This window comes from Syngnathoides biaculeatus, chromosome 8 (assembly GCF_019802595.1).
Source record: "Syngnathoides biaculeatus isolate LvHL_M chromosome 8, ASM1980259v1, whole genome shotgun sequence".
Taxonomy (NCBI): Eukaryota; Metazoa; Chordata; class Actinopteri; order Syngnathiformes; family Syngnathidae; genus Syngnathoides; species Syngnathoides biaculeatus.
The window spans coordinates 5,208,947-5,225,455 of record NC_084647.1 but is presented as its reverse complement, the minus strand read 5'-3'; the positions used below and the strand labels follow the sequence as shown (position 1 = coordinate 5,225,455).

General features: G+C 42.9%; 1 protein-coding gene across 2 annotated transcripts in view; it reads right to left on the bottom strand.

Moving 5' to 3' along the window:
• The window catches only part of LOC133504833 (alpha-2-macroglobulin-like protein 1), a 65,089-nt gene extending 49,033 nt beyond the window's left edge, over positions 1-16,056 (bottom strand). For both annotated transcript variants that reach the window (XM_061827487.1, XM_061827488.1), the window contains exons 1-11: positions 15,776-16,056; positions 14,596-14,776; positions 13,765-13,921; positions 9,974-10,026; positions 7,085-7,105; positions 6,748-6,916; positions 6,571-6,655; positions 6,018-6,135; positions 5,830-5,944; positions 5,640-5,749; positions 3,751-3,906 (exon numbers count right to left, since the gene is read on the bottom strand). In XM_061827487.1, coding sequence (XP_061683471.1) covers positions 3,751-3,906; positions 5,640-5,749; positions 5,830-5,944; positions 6,018-6,135; positions 6,571-6,655; positions 6,748-6,916; positions 7,085-7,105; positions 9,974-10,026; positions 13,765-13,921; positions 14,596-14,776; positions 15,776-15,858 — 1,248 coding nt within the window. In that variant the 5' untranslated portion in view covers positions 15,859-16,056. The remainder of the gene's footprint in view (positions 1-3,750; positions 3,907-5,639; positions 5,750-5,829; positions 5,945-6,017; positions 6,136-6,570; positions 6,656-6,747; positions 6,917-7,084; positions 7,106-9,973; positions 10,027-13,764; positions 13,922-14,595; positions 14,777-15,775) is intronic.
• Positions 16,057-16,509: the final 453 nt, after the last annotated feature.

Here is a 16,509-nt window from a genome sequence, read left to right as displayed (position 1 = left end):
GGTGTCCGCGCGGGTGCGCTGATTGGGAGGTGCACACCTGCGCCTCATGCAGCCTGATTATGCTGTGGATTTATATAACTGCGATGACAACTGGCCGGCGCCAGTTCGTTGATCTTCATGTCCCGTTCGTGTGCTCCAGTATCCCGGATCGAACCTGTGTGTACCGACCTTCCCCCGTTCTCCGACCACCCTTGTAAGGCTGACTCCTTTGATACTTCTGCCTGCTTTGATTGTTCCCCTGTGTACCGACTCCTGCCTGGCCGCTTACCTGCTCTCTTCGCCCGACGTCCCAACTACCGCTGCTGCACCGGACTGCGTGCTCGAACCCCGACCTTGGCATATAATAAACGTTTCTCCTTGAACTACCTTGCATCTTGCGAGTCCTGCATTTGGGTCCTACTCTCGTTCCGATGGGACGTGATAGAACTAACTGGCCAACACAGGACCCAGCAGGAAAGACCCGGCCTCACCGGGACCAACGCAAGGAAGACAGTCTGCCAGAGGACCAACCCTGTCCGATCCGGGTAGGCTCCCTGATGTCCTCCGCTTCCGTGTCTTACGCTCTGCCAGCGAGGTATAAATACGTCCCGAACACGACGCGTCCGGCTCCTCATATTCTTCTGGACTCTGACTTTTCGGAATATGAGGAGGACCGTGATTTGTATGACCGGCTGCCGGAGTACGACTCCGATTATTCTGATTATGAATCTGCTCGTCCAATCTTTCATCCCAGTCAGTTTGTTTCACCTCCGCGTTTCCAGCACCTGAGCGTCTTTGCCCTGTAGGTCCAAGTACACCAATCTGTACGCGGGAACCCGCTTGGCCATCTACCCGGGACCTCCGCGTGGCGGCCAGAGGAGACGTCCCGGCCGGGCGCTCCCTTGTGCCTTCCGCTGCACGGCAACTAAGACACCGTCTTCCCACTCCTCGCCGGCAACAGCAAAACCGGCAGACCCACAGCTGGTGGCGAAGCTTCCAGCCCAGAGGGAGGAGGAGCCGCCAAATCACGAGGCGTTCTGCCGCGAGATCTGGGCGCAGATAGAGCGGCAGAGTGCCGAATTGGCGGATCTCACGGCCCAGGTCCAGCAAGGATTGGCGAACCAGCCGAGCTACGCTGACGTTGCAACGGCGACGGACTCGCTGCTGACGCAGGTTCACGTGGCAGTTGGAACTGACCCGCTCCCGAGACACGCCCACGTGTCAGTTTCGACTAACTCTTTTCCTACTCTCGTTCACGTTGCCGTGGAAACCGACCCGCCCCCTCGCCAAGCACACGCTGCAGTGGGAACGGACTCGTCACCTTGCCAAGGGCACGTCGCAGTGGGAACGGACTCGCCACCTCGCCAAGCGCACGTAGCTGTGGAAACTGATGCGTTCCTGCCCTGTCGGCGACGGGCACGCCCATACGATCCCGTCCAGGAGGTGGCGACGGTGACACTGACGCTGCCTTCTCACGTTCCTGTCCAGGAGGTGGCGACGGTTCCCCAGCCGCCTCACGTTCCCCCCCAGGAGTTGGCGATGGCGATGGTGTCGCCGCCTTCTCACGTTGCTGTCCAGGAGGTGGCGATGGCGTCGCCGCCTTCTCACGTTGCTGTCCAGGAGGTGGCGATGGCGTCGCCGCCTTCTCACGTTGCTGTCCAGGAGGTGGCGATGGCGATGCCCTGGAGCTGGAGAGACTTCGGGATGGTGGCGGTCATGGCTCTGGTCCTGCGCTCCATCATCCTCTTCGCTCCTGAGGGCGCCCAGCCGCTTCAGGACCTGGCCTTGTTGGTGACCAATCCACGGTTGCCTCCTGACCAAGCCTCGGTGGCGACCAGTCCCTGGTCATCTCGCAACCACGGCGTGGGAGGTTCTCGTCCAGAGCAGTTGCCTGCCTCGGCCTGGTTCCTGCTCCGTCGTTTGGTTCCTCACAGAGGTCGCCCGCCCGAATCGCTCCATGGGGACCCTGGTGCTTGGCGTCCGGGTCGTCCTCCTGACCTGTCCACCCGGACGCCTTGCGTTTGGTGGCCTGGATGGCCACCAGACTGGGGTTCGGGGGGGGGGGGGTGCCCTCCTCCGGACACCCCTTCCGCCCACCCCTGCCTGTGTTAATTATTGTCTGTGTTTTTTTGTTTAGGCACGTCTGGGAGCCGTGCCTTTGAGGGGGGGGTACTGTCTTGATCCTGCCGCTCCAGCACGAGCTGCTGCACCGGACTGCCTGCTCGAACCCCGACCTCGGCATATAATAAACGTTTCTCCTTGAACTACCTTGCATCTTCCGAGTCCTGCATTTGGGTCCTACTCTCGTTCCGATGGGACGTGACAGTTAATACATTATCAATATATGGCTTTGTGACATCCTTCGTAAACATCATCTTCTTCAGGGAACCTTTTCGAATGCTATTCACCACACGAGATGTGATATACACTGTATATTCACTCCATCTAAACCAACTCCTCAGAAAAGCATCAAACATCAGAACATCATAAACATCAATCGTCATTAACTTTAGCTTCTTAGACGTTAGCTGTAGCATCTTGACAGTTTGTCTTTGTCCGTATTTTCTCCTATTTCATCTTTCCTCCTTGTTCCACTTTCCTTTTCACACCGCAAACGATTCTATTTACTCCTTGTCACGAATGTAATGTTTGTGTACTAAGGAATTCAGAGTTGTTTAGGACGTTAGCTGCAGCTCCATGACCAATCACTCCTGAATGCTCCTCATACGCATGAAACACGTCGACACATCATACACATCAACGATGTGTCAAGATCATTTAAATAATTAAATTGTTTTGAAATGTGCCTGTCTGAAAAATCTCTGCGGTCCATATATTGCAACTGTTATTGTTTGTCGTCAGCGTCATGCCCCGCTCTCTAATGTATCAAGTTCCACCTGTGTGTATTCTGGCTCAAACACATGGGCTTGAAAATTGTACATTATTTTATTTTGTTTGTTTAGAATTATTTTTCACAAATAATCGGCCACAAAATGCCAGATAGTGGACGCTCTGTGTTCAGTGAAACGTATCCACCAGCAATGGGGGGTCAGAAAAGGAAGTACTGCAGATGTGACAATTGCTGATTGGGTGTCAGTTTTCCAGCCTGGGTCATTGGAATGTCTGAGCGGGAGAAGAATTTCTATAATAGTTGCCAATTTAGAGATGATTCTAGGTTAAAGCTGTGGATAATTTTGGCATTAGAATAAACACTGAACCCTCATAACCCTAGTATGTTGGACAACGTGTTCCTTTAATGATTGTTGAACAGACAATTTGTTTGAAAAACAATACAAGAACAAACAATAAAAGTACAAAACTAGCAAAATAGATATACAGATAATCCTTAATATTTTGAGCATATCGATGAAGCTTTGGCGGTGTGTATTATACTTCTGAACACATTATACACAAGAAATTATGGTACTCCTTTCTTTTGAATAGATTTTGTCTTTAACTTATAGCAGTGATTAAGACAATACGTCATCATCTCATGATCCTGATGTTTTTCGGAGAATAATTTTACGAGTGGGTTTGTCTGACTTTCTGTTCCTGCCTCTTTTCTTGTCAACTTTGTGCAAATATTATGTCCCATAAATTCTGACCAACAAGTGGCCAGGGGGCCTTGTGACAAGCCCAGGAAACAGAATCAGGCCAATGGCTGTGTCTGCCGTATAGTTACAAAATATATTTCAGTTGCAAAGGTTTTGTCATGAATTAAGGTGTTCAGTATGTACCACAGTTACCAAAAAGACAGTACTAGTCACAAACCTCCAGATTTACATGGTCCCTCCAGTTGCTGGTGTCCAGTGAAAACCAGGCCACACCTTTTGTGTTTGTGGTGAGTGTTAAGTTAACCGACTTTGGGCCGAATAAGTACACAGGCTCATTGGCCACAGGTTCGCTGTCTGGACCAGTCATTTTGACCTGCAAACAAGATGAATGAGGACAAAATGTTTTGTTGGTAAACATTGTATGCCTGCCATTTTTTAACCTTAAAAAGTGGCTTAAATAACCTTCAAAATGAAAAATGCCTACATTGTGTATGTCTGCAAGCGGTGGTGAAGTGGTGAAATATGGTTGAGCTTGTTTAATACTTTGGTTACCCGAGAGGCATTCTGGCTCCTGAATAGCAGGAGACTCTGGTAAGTGACTACAAAAAGCCACAATTAGAGTGTCACCATGTTGACCCCTTTGTTTGATGTACTTGCTCCTCAAGAGACACCTCAATGTAAATACTGTATGTAAAACAAAAACCACCAAGCATTTCCATAATGCTGAATCCCAATAATTGACCCAGTATCTGTAAAAATCATAAAAATACATGACCACAACTGATTTTAACTTTTTAGAGATTTGGGGAAAAAATATCATTTTGTAACTGCAATTGTATTAGGATTTGGATGGAATTGTGAATATTTAATACTTTAACCTAAAACAAAAAAAGTAGAGACAATGGACACATTTTGACTTTCCTACCTGGAGATGCTTTGCTAGAACTTTGAAGTCACCTTCACTTTTTTGTGAAACAAGGAACAAGGATGCTCTCTTGGGTTGAGATCTTTTTTTTTTTTTAACTCATGTGCAACTCAAGTTATTTTGAACGTTCAAAAATTCAAATTTTTCAGAAGCCAAGTCAGTTGGCAACTCTTAATCCATACTTTCAACACTTCATCTTTGCTTGAACCCCAGAAGGGAAAGTCAAGTTCAAGTTTTTGTGCACTGAAGACAAGCGATGGATACAAGCTAGTGGCATCAAGTGAGTAAAACCTTTTTAATTAAAGCTTAAAAGGGAGATCCACTGGTTTGCATTAACAATGTATCCAATAGGTCATGTAATATGCACTGTATTTGGACAATGTGAGTTATGTTTTTTATTTATGTTTGTGTTTTATCGAAAAATACGAATTTTCAGGGGCACTGCCATTTTCGCGAGTCACATGACCTATGTGAGCAGATGTGACGTGTTACGTGCCGCAACAAAGGCTCGATTACATGGACACCATTTTTGCCCAGCGCTGATTTCTCCGATTTATCCTCATCTGATGAAGAAATAGCAGTATCGGTTGTTCAGGAAGACAGAGGAATACTTCCATACACAGCCATGAGCGGCTCCGCCGCTCGGTTGATCGGGAAGACGCCACCGGCGCCGCTCACGGCTGTGTATGGAAGTATTCCTCCATCTTCCCGGTCAACCAATACTGCTACTTCTTCATCAAATGACGATAAATCAGAGAAATCAGAACTCGGCATAAATGGTGTCCCATGTAATCGAGCCTTTGTTGCGGCACGTAACAGGTCACATCTGTGCACGTAGGCCATGTGACTGGCAAAAATGGCAGCGCCCCTGAAAATTTGTAATTGTCGATAAAAATCTTCTCAAAACACAATTAAATGAGAGGATTTCACATCACATTGTCAAAATAGGGTACCTATTACATGACCTATTGGATACATTGTTAATACAAACCACTGGATTTCCCCTTTAAAGGCTACACTTCAATAACATCATCATGACTGTTATTCATATCCATTACGGCGGCGTATTCATCTAAAATGCTGTCCTAATACTTCTGGGCTTGACCTTATTTTATCCTTTTGATTACTGGATTAACATGGTTTGAGAGGGATTTTCATAAAGCTTAAAAAAAAACAACTACCTTTCCCTCAAATGGGATGCCAGGCTTGTACGCTTGAGCTACATCTTCAAAAGTGACTGTTCTGATCCAGGCACTGAATGTTGCCCGCCCTGTACCTTTCAGGATCACCCCTAAATAGGAAATATGATGAGGCAGGCATCAAAAGTCACAGAATGAGCATTATGGGAAGTAAAACATGCCACTAGCTTACCTGTGCCACTTTCCTCCATTTCTGCATCCACCTCAAAACTATCATCATACATATTGTTGTTGAGGGCAAAGTATGCCATGTTCACCATTTCTGCAGCACAACCACTGCGATCGGTCTAGACGAGTGTCAGATTTAGACTCAAACACTTGATTGAAGCAACAATCAATAGTATGATGTCAAATACTCACTCTCATTTTATATGTCTTGCAGAGGTTCTTTTCTAATGAGGGACGCCAGGAAAAGGGAAAAGCATTCCTACAAAACTCCGCTTTGACTGAGCCCACAACTGGTTTTCCATAAGTGTATCTGCAGGGAGAAGCACTTTCAGTCAGTTCATACAGACTTTTTATTTTTACTTTTCAAACTCACATCAGTGATAATTGCTGTCTGCAAGCTGACAATTTCACACACACACACACACACACACACACACACACACACCACACACACACACACACACAGACACACACACACACACACCTGGTGATAAAGCAAAACAGGAAATAGACTATTACAAAATGTGGGCAATAAATTGCTTACCCACAGAATACAAGACGTATTACTGATGAAGCTGAAGAGCATAGGATATAAGCATGATTTTCAGACCATTTGCAAAACATTTAATGGAAAAATGTTGGGGTTTTTTTCTACAAGCTAAGAGTTCTAAAACCTCCCTGTAACATTTTTTTTTCCCCTTTCTGAAAGTGATGGCGAAGAGCAAATTAAAACTAAAACACTTACTTGCCACAAATCTTCAACGTGATCTGCTGGTCCAGGATTGAAATCACACTCGGGAGGTGAACACTCACCTCAAATTTAGGCAAAACTAAAAGAAAATTAAAATAAACATTAACAAAAGAAAAAGAAGCTTAAATTAGAGCAGTCGAGCACAACAACTGCATAGCAACTATAGCAGACCATATTCCTTGATGTCAAAGGTGTGAGAGATCTTCTCTCCTTTTTCTGTGGTGGCAGTGATTACGTAGGTTCCTTGTGGTGCCTCTGGAATTATGGGATGGGAAAGATCAAGGATTCCAGCGGCAACAAATTTATCCAACCACTGAGCAATTCGATTGGAATTGGGATCCTATATTAAAACAGGCAGAAGACAGAAGCTTATTGACCTTGTAGTAGCCTCGTTTGGGGTTGAATAATCATAATCACCAAAACACCTGAAGAGGGACAATATTACTGTTTACTTCCTCGAGCACGGGCAAACAGAATTTGTCAGTGGTGCTCAAAATATATTTCTTACCTGAAGTTCCACCACAGTGTACTGAAAAAGAACAAAAACATGTCCAAGTCATTACTTGCTGTAACTTAGATTAAAATACTTTGACAGGATTTTACAGTCGTTAACTAGTTTCCATTCCAGCGAAGAATTTTTCTGGATGTCTTGCAGAGAGGTACTATATTTAGCATGAAACAGAAGTGTGAAGCAGTGTGCGTCCAGCATGCATTCCGCCAGAAAATGTTGAACTTTTACCGTAATAAAGATGTTTCTCCTTGATCTTCATGAACGTGAAGGATTAACCGTAATATTGATCATTTGTTACCCAGAGTTCAATGAAAGCCAATCTTATTTCACTTTTTTTCTCATGGAATCCGGGCTGTGGCTTGTGTGCACCAAAGTAACAACCTGGACAGTTCTCTTGGATGCGAAAATGAGTCTTATCTGGTATACTTCTTGTGCAAGCCAGCAAGAGTTCCTTTTGACCTTGTGTAACTCGTTAGCGCCACAATGGATCAAAACCTCAACATGAACAGGCTTGTCGCAATTTACTGGCAATAGTGTAGCAAGTTATCAGCTCAACTGTGATCCTAGTGAGGATAAGCAGTTAAGGGATGGCTGGACCTTGAGGTACAATCCATTAATTGGAGTTTTGGTAGGGATCAACTATTTTATATATATATATATATATATATATATATATATATATATATATATATATATATATTCAGGCTGACATGATGATTAGGAGAAAGGTTGATGTATTGTGCATCCAAGACAGCAAAGGTAAGAGAAAGGTAGTATGGCTAGAAGTTTAGGTGGAGGGTTTAAATTATTTTACCATGGAGGAGATAGGAAGAGAAATCCAGTAAAGGTTATTTTAAAGGAAGAACTGGCTAAGAATGTCTTGGACGTGAAAAGAGTATCAGATCGAGTGATGAGGCTGAAATTTGAAACTAACTAACATGTGTAAGTCTCGTGTGGTGGAAAAACAGAATAGAGAATAGTACAGGCACGTATGACGGCAGCAGAACAATGGTGAGGTGTGCCATTGATGTGACAGAAGACTATAGAAGAAGGTAGAGGCGGGACTGCATCAGGGATCGGCTCTGAACCCCTTCTTGTTTGCTGTGGTAATGGATAGGCTGACCGATGATCTTAGACTGGAATCCCCTTGGACCATGATGTTCACAGATGATTTTGTGAGATGCAGTGAAAGCAGGGAGCATGCAGAGGAACAATTAGAAAGATGGAGACATGCACTGGAAAGGAGAGGAATGAAGATTAGCCGAAGTAAAACAGAATATATGTGCGTGAATAAGAAGGGTGGAGGGGGAAGTGTGAGGCATGGACAGCTTCAAATACTTAGGGTCAACAATCCAGAGCAATGGTGAGTGTGGTAAGGAAGTGAAGAAACGGGTCCAAGCAGTGTGGAACAGCTGGCGGAAAGTGTCTGGTGTGTTCTATAATTGAAGAGTCTCTGCTGAGATGAAGGGCAAAGTTTATAAAACAGTGGTGAGGCCGGACATAATGAATGGATAAGAGACGGTGGCACTGAAGAGACAACAGGAAGCAGAACTGAAGGTGCCAGAAATGAAGATGTTGAAGTTCTCCACAGGAGTGAGCAGGTTGGATAGGATTAGAAATGAGCTCATTGGAGGAACAGCCAAAGTTGGATGTCTTGGAGACAATGTTTGAGAGAGCAGAGTTCGATGGTTTGGACATGTTCAGAGGCGAGTGAGTGACTCTTTTAGTAGAAGGCTGCTTAGGATGGAGCTGCCAGGGAAAAGAGTAAGAGAACACCAAAGAAAAGGTTGATGGATGCTGGGAGGGAAGACATGAGGGCAGTTGGTGTTTGAGAGGAAGACGCAGGAGATAGGCTTAGATGGAAAAAGATGGCACGCTGTGGCGACCCGTCACTGGACAAATATATTTATAGATCGGTGTCACGGTGGATCAGCTGGAAAGCGTTGGCCTCACAGTTCTGAGGACCTGGGTTCAATCCCAGCCCTGCCTGTGTGGAGTTTGCATGTTCTCCCCATGCCTATGTGGGTTTTCTCCAGGTACTCTGGTTTCCTCCGACATCCAAAAAACATGCAACATTAATCGGACACTAAATTGCCCCGAGGTGTGATTGTGAGTGCGGTTGTTTGTCTCGATGTGGCCTGCGATTTTCAGAGGAGTTTCTGGCATATACTTCAATGTTGCGTTATTTACTTGATTGTCCAAAAATACGCTTTCATCATCTTACAAAAAAAGTACAATAATCATGGTTCAGATGAATGTCAAGACTGAGAAAAGTTAGACTGTGTACTGTTCTGCACATTTCGTTCTGTGATTGCGTTTTAATTTATTGAGCAATGGTCCTGACATTTTTTTTCTCAATTATGTCGGATTTTTACTTTTGGCCTTGGAGAAGTAAATAAGGAATTCATAATACCATAAAAAAATATTACCCTAGTTTCAAGCAGGCTGTCTTTCCATTCAAATAATTAAAAAACACATCAGGTGGGCAAACCATCAGATGCGATACACCATGTGGCAAAAGGAAAAGAAAGAAACCCAAAGTTGGTGCAGTTCTCTTAATTCCTTTTGTCAGATGTTCATCTTGCACACCAGATTGTCTCCTGGCTAATGGAGAAGGCCTTGAACTTGTATTGATTCAGGTGTTTGGGTCAGATGCAGTGTGAGGCAAATGAACTCCCGACAGCATGTTTATCACACTACTCCACACAGCGCATCACACCCACACTGGCTTCAAAAACCAACAAACAGCCCTCTTTTCACAACCTACTCTCTTGCAGAAAAACAGAGGCTTGTACTTAACATGTATCAGAAATCACAATGGACAAGGTTTCCCATTAAATTCAGTTGAAGAACCCCTTGAAAGAGAAAAACTAATTGAAAACTTACCATCCGATCCACAGGGATGAAACCGGAATCCATGGAAACAATTCGTAATTGCACTGTAGAGGAATGAAGGCAATTAATAAGAAAGTATTTTCACATTGCTTTAAATGAATTACATAAAAGTACAATTTTAGGTAAAAGCAAAAAGGAAAGGGGACATTTCTCTCCATGCTATGCCTCAAAACATGGTTCTCAAGTAGAAAATGAGTGTGCAAAATAAATTTGTGGAACAAAGAGCAGAATAAAGAATGAGAGTAAAAAGAAGCCAAAGGAACAAGAATTGTGTCTTTTGCCTTGTGAAAAGACATTCTGACCAGCAACGGGGCCCAACCTTTCTTTCACTACAGACGAGTAATACACACAAAAATAACTACACGGACAAGTGTGTTACAAAATACATTTCACAAAGTACTTATTATATCATTATCATGATTACCATGAGAATATAATAAATACATGTACAGTAGACTGTAGTTTATATTTCAGCCATCCCTTTTCTTTGCCGCTCATCCTCACAGGGGTCGCAGGAGTGCTGGCGCCTATCCCAGCTGTCAACTGGCTTTAAGCGAGGTACACCTTGAACTGGTTGCCAGCCAATTGCAGGGCAGACCGAGACAAACAGCCGCACTCAGAATCACACCTAGAGGCAATTTAGAGTGTCCAATTAATGTTGCATGTTTTTGGGATGTGGGAGGAAACCGGAGTGCCCAGAGAAAACCCACGCAGGCACGGGGAGAAGATGCAAACTCCACACGGGCCGGTGTGGGATTGAACCTGGGACCTCAGGACCGTGAGGCCAAAGCTTTCCAGCTGTGACACCGTGCCGCTGTAGTTTATGTTATTGCATTTAAATTGGTCAGCATTGTCTTAGGAAAATCCCCTACATTTCATGATTTTCAATCTGCCACATAATTACATTTGCTGTTCTCCATTGTACACTATAAGCAGCAAATTTGAAACAAGATGAGTGACAAAAGTGACTAATAAATATTTGTTTGTCAAAGAGAGCTGTTATGCAGATGTGAAAGTACTAAATATGTCTGTAATGCCTGTTCAAAATTTCAGATGTATCTTTCATATGAAAACATATAAAGTCCATACAGCAGCTGCTATGAAAAGAGAGCTAAATTTCTGATGATAAATATATCTGTGGTTTATGGTGTGTTTGTTTTAAATACTTAACATTGCTGTACATTTTAACAGTCCGGGAAAATATGGAATTGTCAGTTTAATTTCTTACACCTTCCTCTAAGCCTCATCAAAGTTAATGGCACACCAATTGATGTGTTTCACTGTGGAAAGATTGACTTGTTTTTACAAATGTATGACAGATGCTTGGAGAAGGATGTTAAAAAACACGATTTATGTTGCACTTGATCACAGTTAGTTAACCATACATTGCTGTACATTTTAACAGTCCGGGAAAATATGGGTGTTATGTATACTGCTATTAGCGACTATGCCCTACACCTAGGCTGTGACCGAGAGGTGAAGGAGAAAGTCTGGAAGGAACTAGATGGAGTAGTTCTGAGAATCCCAGACAAAAAGAGAGTTGCGATTGATGCAGATTGCAATGGACATTTTGGGGAAGGAAACAGGGGTGATGAAGGAGTGATGGGCAAGCACAGCATCCAGGAAAGGAACTTTGAGGGACAGATGGTGGTGGATTTTGTAAAAAGGATGGAAATGGCAGTAGTGAACACCTTTTTCCAGGAGAGCTGAAACAGTGATTGGGTTAGATGTGGTGAGGCCGGACATAATGAATGGATTAGAGACGGTGGCACTGAAGAGACAACAGGAAGCAGAACTGAAGGTGCCAGAAATGAAGATGTTGAAGTTCTCCACAGGAGTGAGCAGGTTGGATAAGATTAGAAATGAGCTAATTCAATTGATGTGTTTCACTGTGGAAAGATTGACTTGTTTTTACAAATGTATGACAGATGCTTGGAGAAGGATGTTAAAAAACACGATTTATGTTGCACTTGATCACAGTTAGTTAACCATACAAAGCTAGATTCATATTTAAGGAAGTAGAAAGTTGCTTAAAAGAGTGGATATGGGCAAGAATAAAAGGCAGAATGTGGATATTTTAAAAGAGGCTTGCTGGCTCCCATTTACTTCAATGTACCCAAAGCAGACACTCTAAATTGAGCCTAGCTGTGATTGTGGGTGCGACTATTGTCTATTTCCATGTGCCCTGCGATTGGCTGGCAACCAGTTCAAGGTGTACGCTGCCTCTTTCCTAATGACAGCTGCGATAGGCTCCAGTACTCTTACAACCCTCTTGAAGATAAGCACCACAAAAAAAAATGGATGGATGTGGGTAAGGACTCTTGACAGTTGGACCACCCAAAGCTTTGGAAATGGCTTTCTAACCTTTTCCAGACACATAGATTTCAATCACTTTGTTTTCTCATTTCTTCTAGAATTTCTTTGGATCGTGCCATGATTTATTGGTTCTTGAAATCCCTTACAGCCTACTTCACATTCTCCAACAGAGTCTATTTAAGTGATTTCTTGATTCAACAAATTTGATGGTAATTAAGTTTGGGTGTGGCTTGTGAACTTGAACTGGTAAGTCATAGTGACTGTGATTTAACAATGGGGCGGGGCTGGGGGGAGATGTACTTTTTCACAGAGGGTCAGAAAGGTTTTCATTTTTTCTGTGCCTTATATATTGTTTGATGATTTGTGTAATAGATATACAAGAAAAAAATGAAATAAGGAAGGGGGCAAATACTTTTTCTTGGAACTGTATGCTTAATTACCTTGGCAGTATTTCTTTCAAGAAAACATTCAGGGCCAGGTTTTATTTTAATGGTATTCAAATTAAAGTCTCGAGCATTTCAGAAAAACATTATGATTAAGCAAAACAAAACCACAAATAAATTATCTATCGCTCTTATTCAGTCATCAGTCCCATTTATTTCACAAACTTTGCCAGGGTATCTAAACTTATGAGCACAACTGTACATAATTATGGAGTCATACATCCCACCCTCTAGGTGGTGGTGGCATATTAGAGTGATAGTGCTTTATCATAACCTCTAGATAGCAGTATACATTTATAAAACGTGAAAGTATTTTTACGTTCTGCTATACCAATTTATATAGTGAACTATTAACTGTTGCCATTTTTTTTGGGGGGGGTGGATATTATGCATCATACATGAAAAATTCATGTAGCTAAATCTTGTTGTAAAACATAATATTTGGCATTTGTGACACAAAGTCTATTCTGTCCTTCACACAATTAAACCTTAAATCTTTTTTTAGCCCAAGGGGAAAACTTATGTGCATTTTCATTGGCTAGTTGCTGCATCGTCCAAATGCGATTCAAACTACCTGTGATTGGCTATTTATGAATACAGTTGCCAGACCCGACCCTCTGTGCCAAAGTTCAGTAGGTTTTGGCTAGATTGGCCAGTTTGCGGAGTAGTTTATCAACTTCTTAATTTCTGTTCAACAGGTAAGTGAATCAGCTATTTTTAAATTTTTATTTATTTGTATGTAAAACTAAACAATACTCCATTATGAATAAGTAATGCTTCTGATGTATTTGTCATGAATGATGTCATTTTGTTGAAGAAATTATTATATAATTAATTAAAAGTTAATCATTTTATATAATAATTAACCAATAAAGTGAGACTTCAGTCGGCTCTTCTGACTCAAAATTACTTACTGTCAATATATTGTCGTACTGCGTAGAGATAGACTAGTTATACAACAACGAGCAATTCCAACCCAAAACAGTTCTCAACTGTCAATATTTTGATTGTGTTGATACTTACCAGTCTGTCCAGGTTTGTAGACAGGCTTATCAGTCTGGATAATGTGGATAAAAGCAGGGGGCACAATGAGGATTTTGGTCTTCTTGTTCATGGAGCCACTCTCTCCTTTGACATTGACATTTATGGTTGCCACAGTATTACTGCGCACTGCTGGGACCTACGGGGCCAAGGATCACACACGTCAGACAGAGAAGACAACAGATATATTGTAAATTGAGGAAAGCGAGGAGGGACAAACAGATGTCAGGGTTCTTTGCACAAATATGATGAATGCCATTTTAATTGCAATAAGCCCTGTGTTGCACCAGCAAACCCCTTTGCGGGGTCATACAAATGGAGCCCTTATAACATAACATGGGGCTATCAAAAATTTGCGAGGGGCGTTTTCATGTCCACGTGCGTTTGTGTGTGTGTGCGGACGAATAGTCAGGCGTGGGGAATGTTTTCCAGAGGAATGTAGGTACATTGCTGGCCTACAGCAGAAAGCCGCCTTTATTGAGCTCCAGTTCGAGAAATGCCAGACCAGGTCTGACATAGCTCTCGTTAAACTCTGGGGACCTGAGTGAAGTTACAAGTTATTATCAGAAAAGGATTGGGGTCACCCGGATGGTAATTTCACTTGAAAAAAACAGCAAGGCCCATTTGGTTGCATAACAACTTGCTGTGGTGGGAAACAGTCCAGAGCAGTTATTTGCTCAAGAGCAAGAGCTGTACTGATAGCTGTTCATTCATGGCATCAGTTACATAATTTGGTATGGTAGATTATTGGTATGATTTGGATAAATAGATTGCTGGATGATATCAATAAATAAACTTTGGGTGTTGACAGACCTGAAAGTTCATGCATTGGTAAAAATCCTGTCTGATTTCCTTCTCCAGGATGACAGCGCTGCCAGACTCCACGTCCAGGTTGATAGTCAAAGTGACGAACTCTGTGGGGCCGTAGATGAGAGTGCACAAGGTTTCCTGCTCGCCTCCTCTGACTTGGGAGCTCACAGTCACCGCAAAGATGCTGTACAGATGGAGAGAAGACAAAAATTACGCTGAGAAATAACTTCAGTGTCACATCACGAATATTTTCCAAACATCAAAATTTCATAAAATATTGAAGCAGGAAATGTCAGATATCTGTTTATTGAGTACAATTGAAACAATGTGTTTTAAGTGAACGTTCATGATCTTAATTCCTTTGTAAGAACAACAGTATCAAGTTTTGTGGCCAGACCTTAAAAACAAACAAATAAACAAAGAACCAACTTCAGAGTAGACATTAAGTTATGTTTACAGCTCCAGCAGTGTCATCTTAAAGGTATCAACACGTTAAGTCATACCTGCTCCCAGTTTGCTTAAATCCAATCCAAACAATTAAACGAGGTTACCAACAAGGAGTGCTGTGGCGCCACAGGGCATAATCCAATTTCACCTAATTTGTCTACAAAATATTCTTTATTTAAATCACAAATATATGTTACTCATCTATTAATGCCAACGACGCATCATGACATGCAAAACAATTATACGCTGTTCCATTATTTGGGATCAGGCATAAGAGACCTGTTGTTCCCTTTCATGCCACAGAATAAGTAATGGGTTCCTCCCACTATATAATTTATGTTACTTACAAACCAAGCCCATCCATATTCCACACGAAGTCAATTAGTGAGAAAATTAAGAAGAGAACTTTATTATTTCAGTGTAGATATTTTTTGTGTTTGCAGTATCTGTATGTGTCTGTGCAATGTGCAACGGATAAATGCTATGTCACCAAATAGCAATGACACGTGAACGTAGCATGATTGCCGAGTAAACATGAAGTTATTTCTATTTTCACCACAGCCTAAAATCACTGGACTTGCACGCTGCCTCCAATGACACATAAAAGTCATAGTTAAGCAATCATTAACTACTTGCATGACGAAGTTAATTGATCGGCACGACAATGTCAACTGTAGACCGGAAAATTACATGATAAAATAGAGGTCAGTCCAGGATAAAGAGTGGCTTTACTTACGTGTCATTGAGATGAACCGAGGAGACACTTTGCAGCAAAACAGTTGCAAGCATGACCGCCAGCCTTTGGAGGACAGGTGCCATGTTTGCGCAGCACGCACGGCGCCTTGTTCCGACGGGTTTCACAGAGAATTGTGCACCGGAGTACTTAGACACTGGTGAGCTGGGCGCTAACCATCTGGACTTTGCTTTTTTTTTTTTTTTTAAATAGTCCAGCGAACCACCGCAACACCCCGCCGATTCTACGAACACTCCCCCCACGTTCTGTTTGTGTGTGTGTGTTTTTTTTTTTTTTTTTTTTTTTCTGCACTCTCCACCCTGCTGCCAAACGAGTTTCACTTCCCAAAAGTTCAAAACCGGACTGGCCTGTTGCCAGTTGTCCACTCCAACAAGCAATTCATGAGGAATTTGAGAGAGGTGGGTGGGAGGATCGCCAATGGCTACTCTTGTTTTGCTACTGTCACAATTTTTAAGCCTGCAGCATCACCTCCAAAGACTTCCAAATTATTGATCATATATGTTGTCGTGGCGGCATGGTGGGGCAGCTGGTAAGGCGTTGGCCTCACAGTTTTGAGGACCCGGGTTCGATCGGCCTGAAGTTTGCATGTTCTCCCCGTGCCTGCGTGGGTTTTCTCCGGGCACTCCGGTTTCCTCCCACATCCAAGAAAACATTAATTGGACACTCTAAATTGCCCTGAGGTGTGATTGCGAGTGCAACTGTTTGTCTCTATGTTC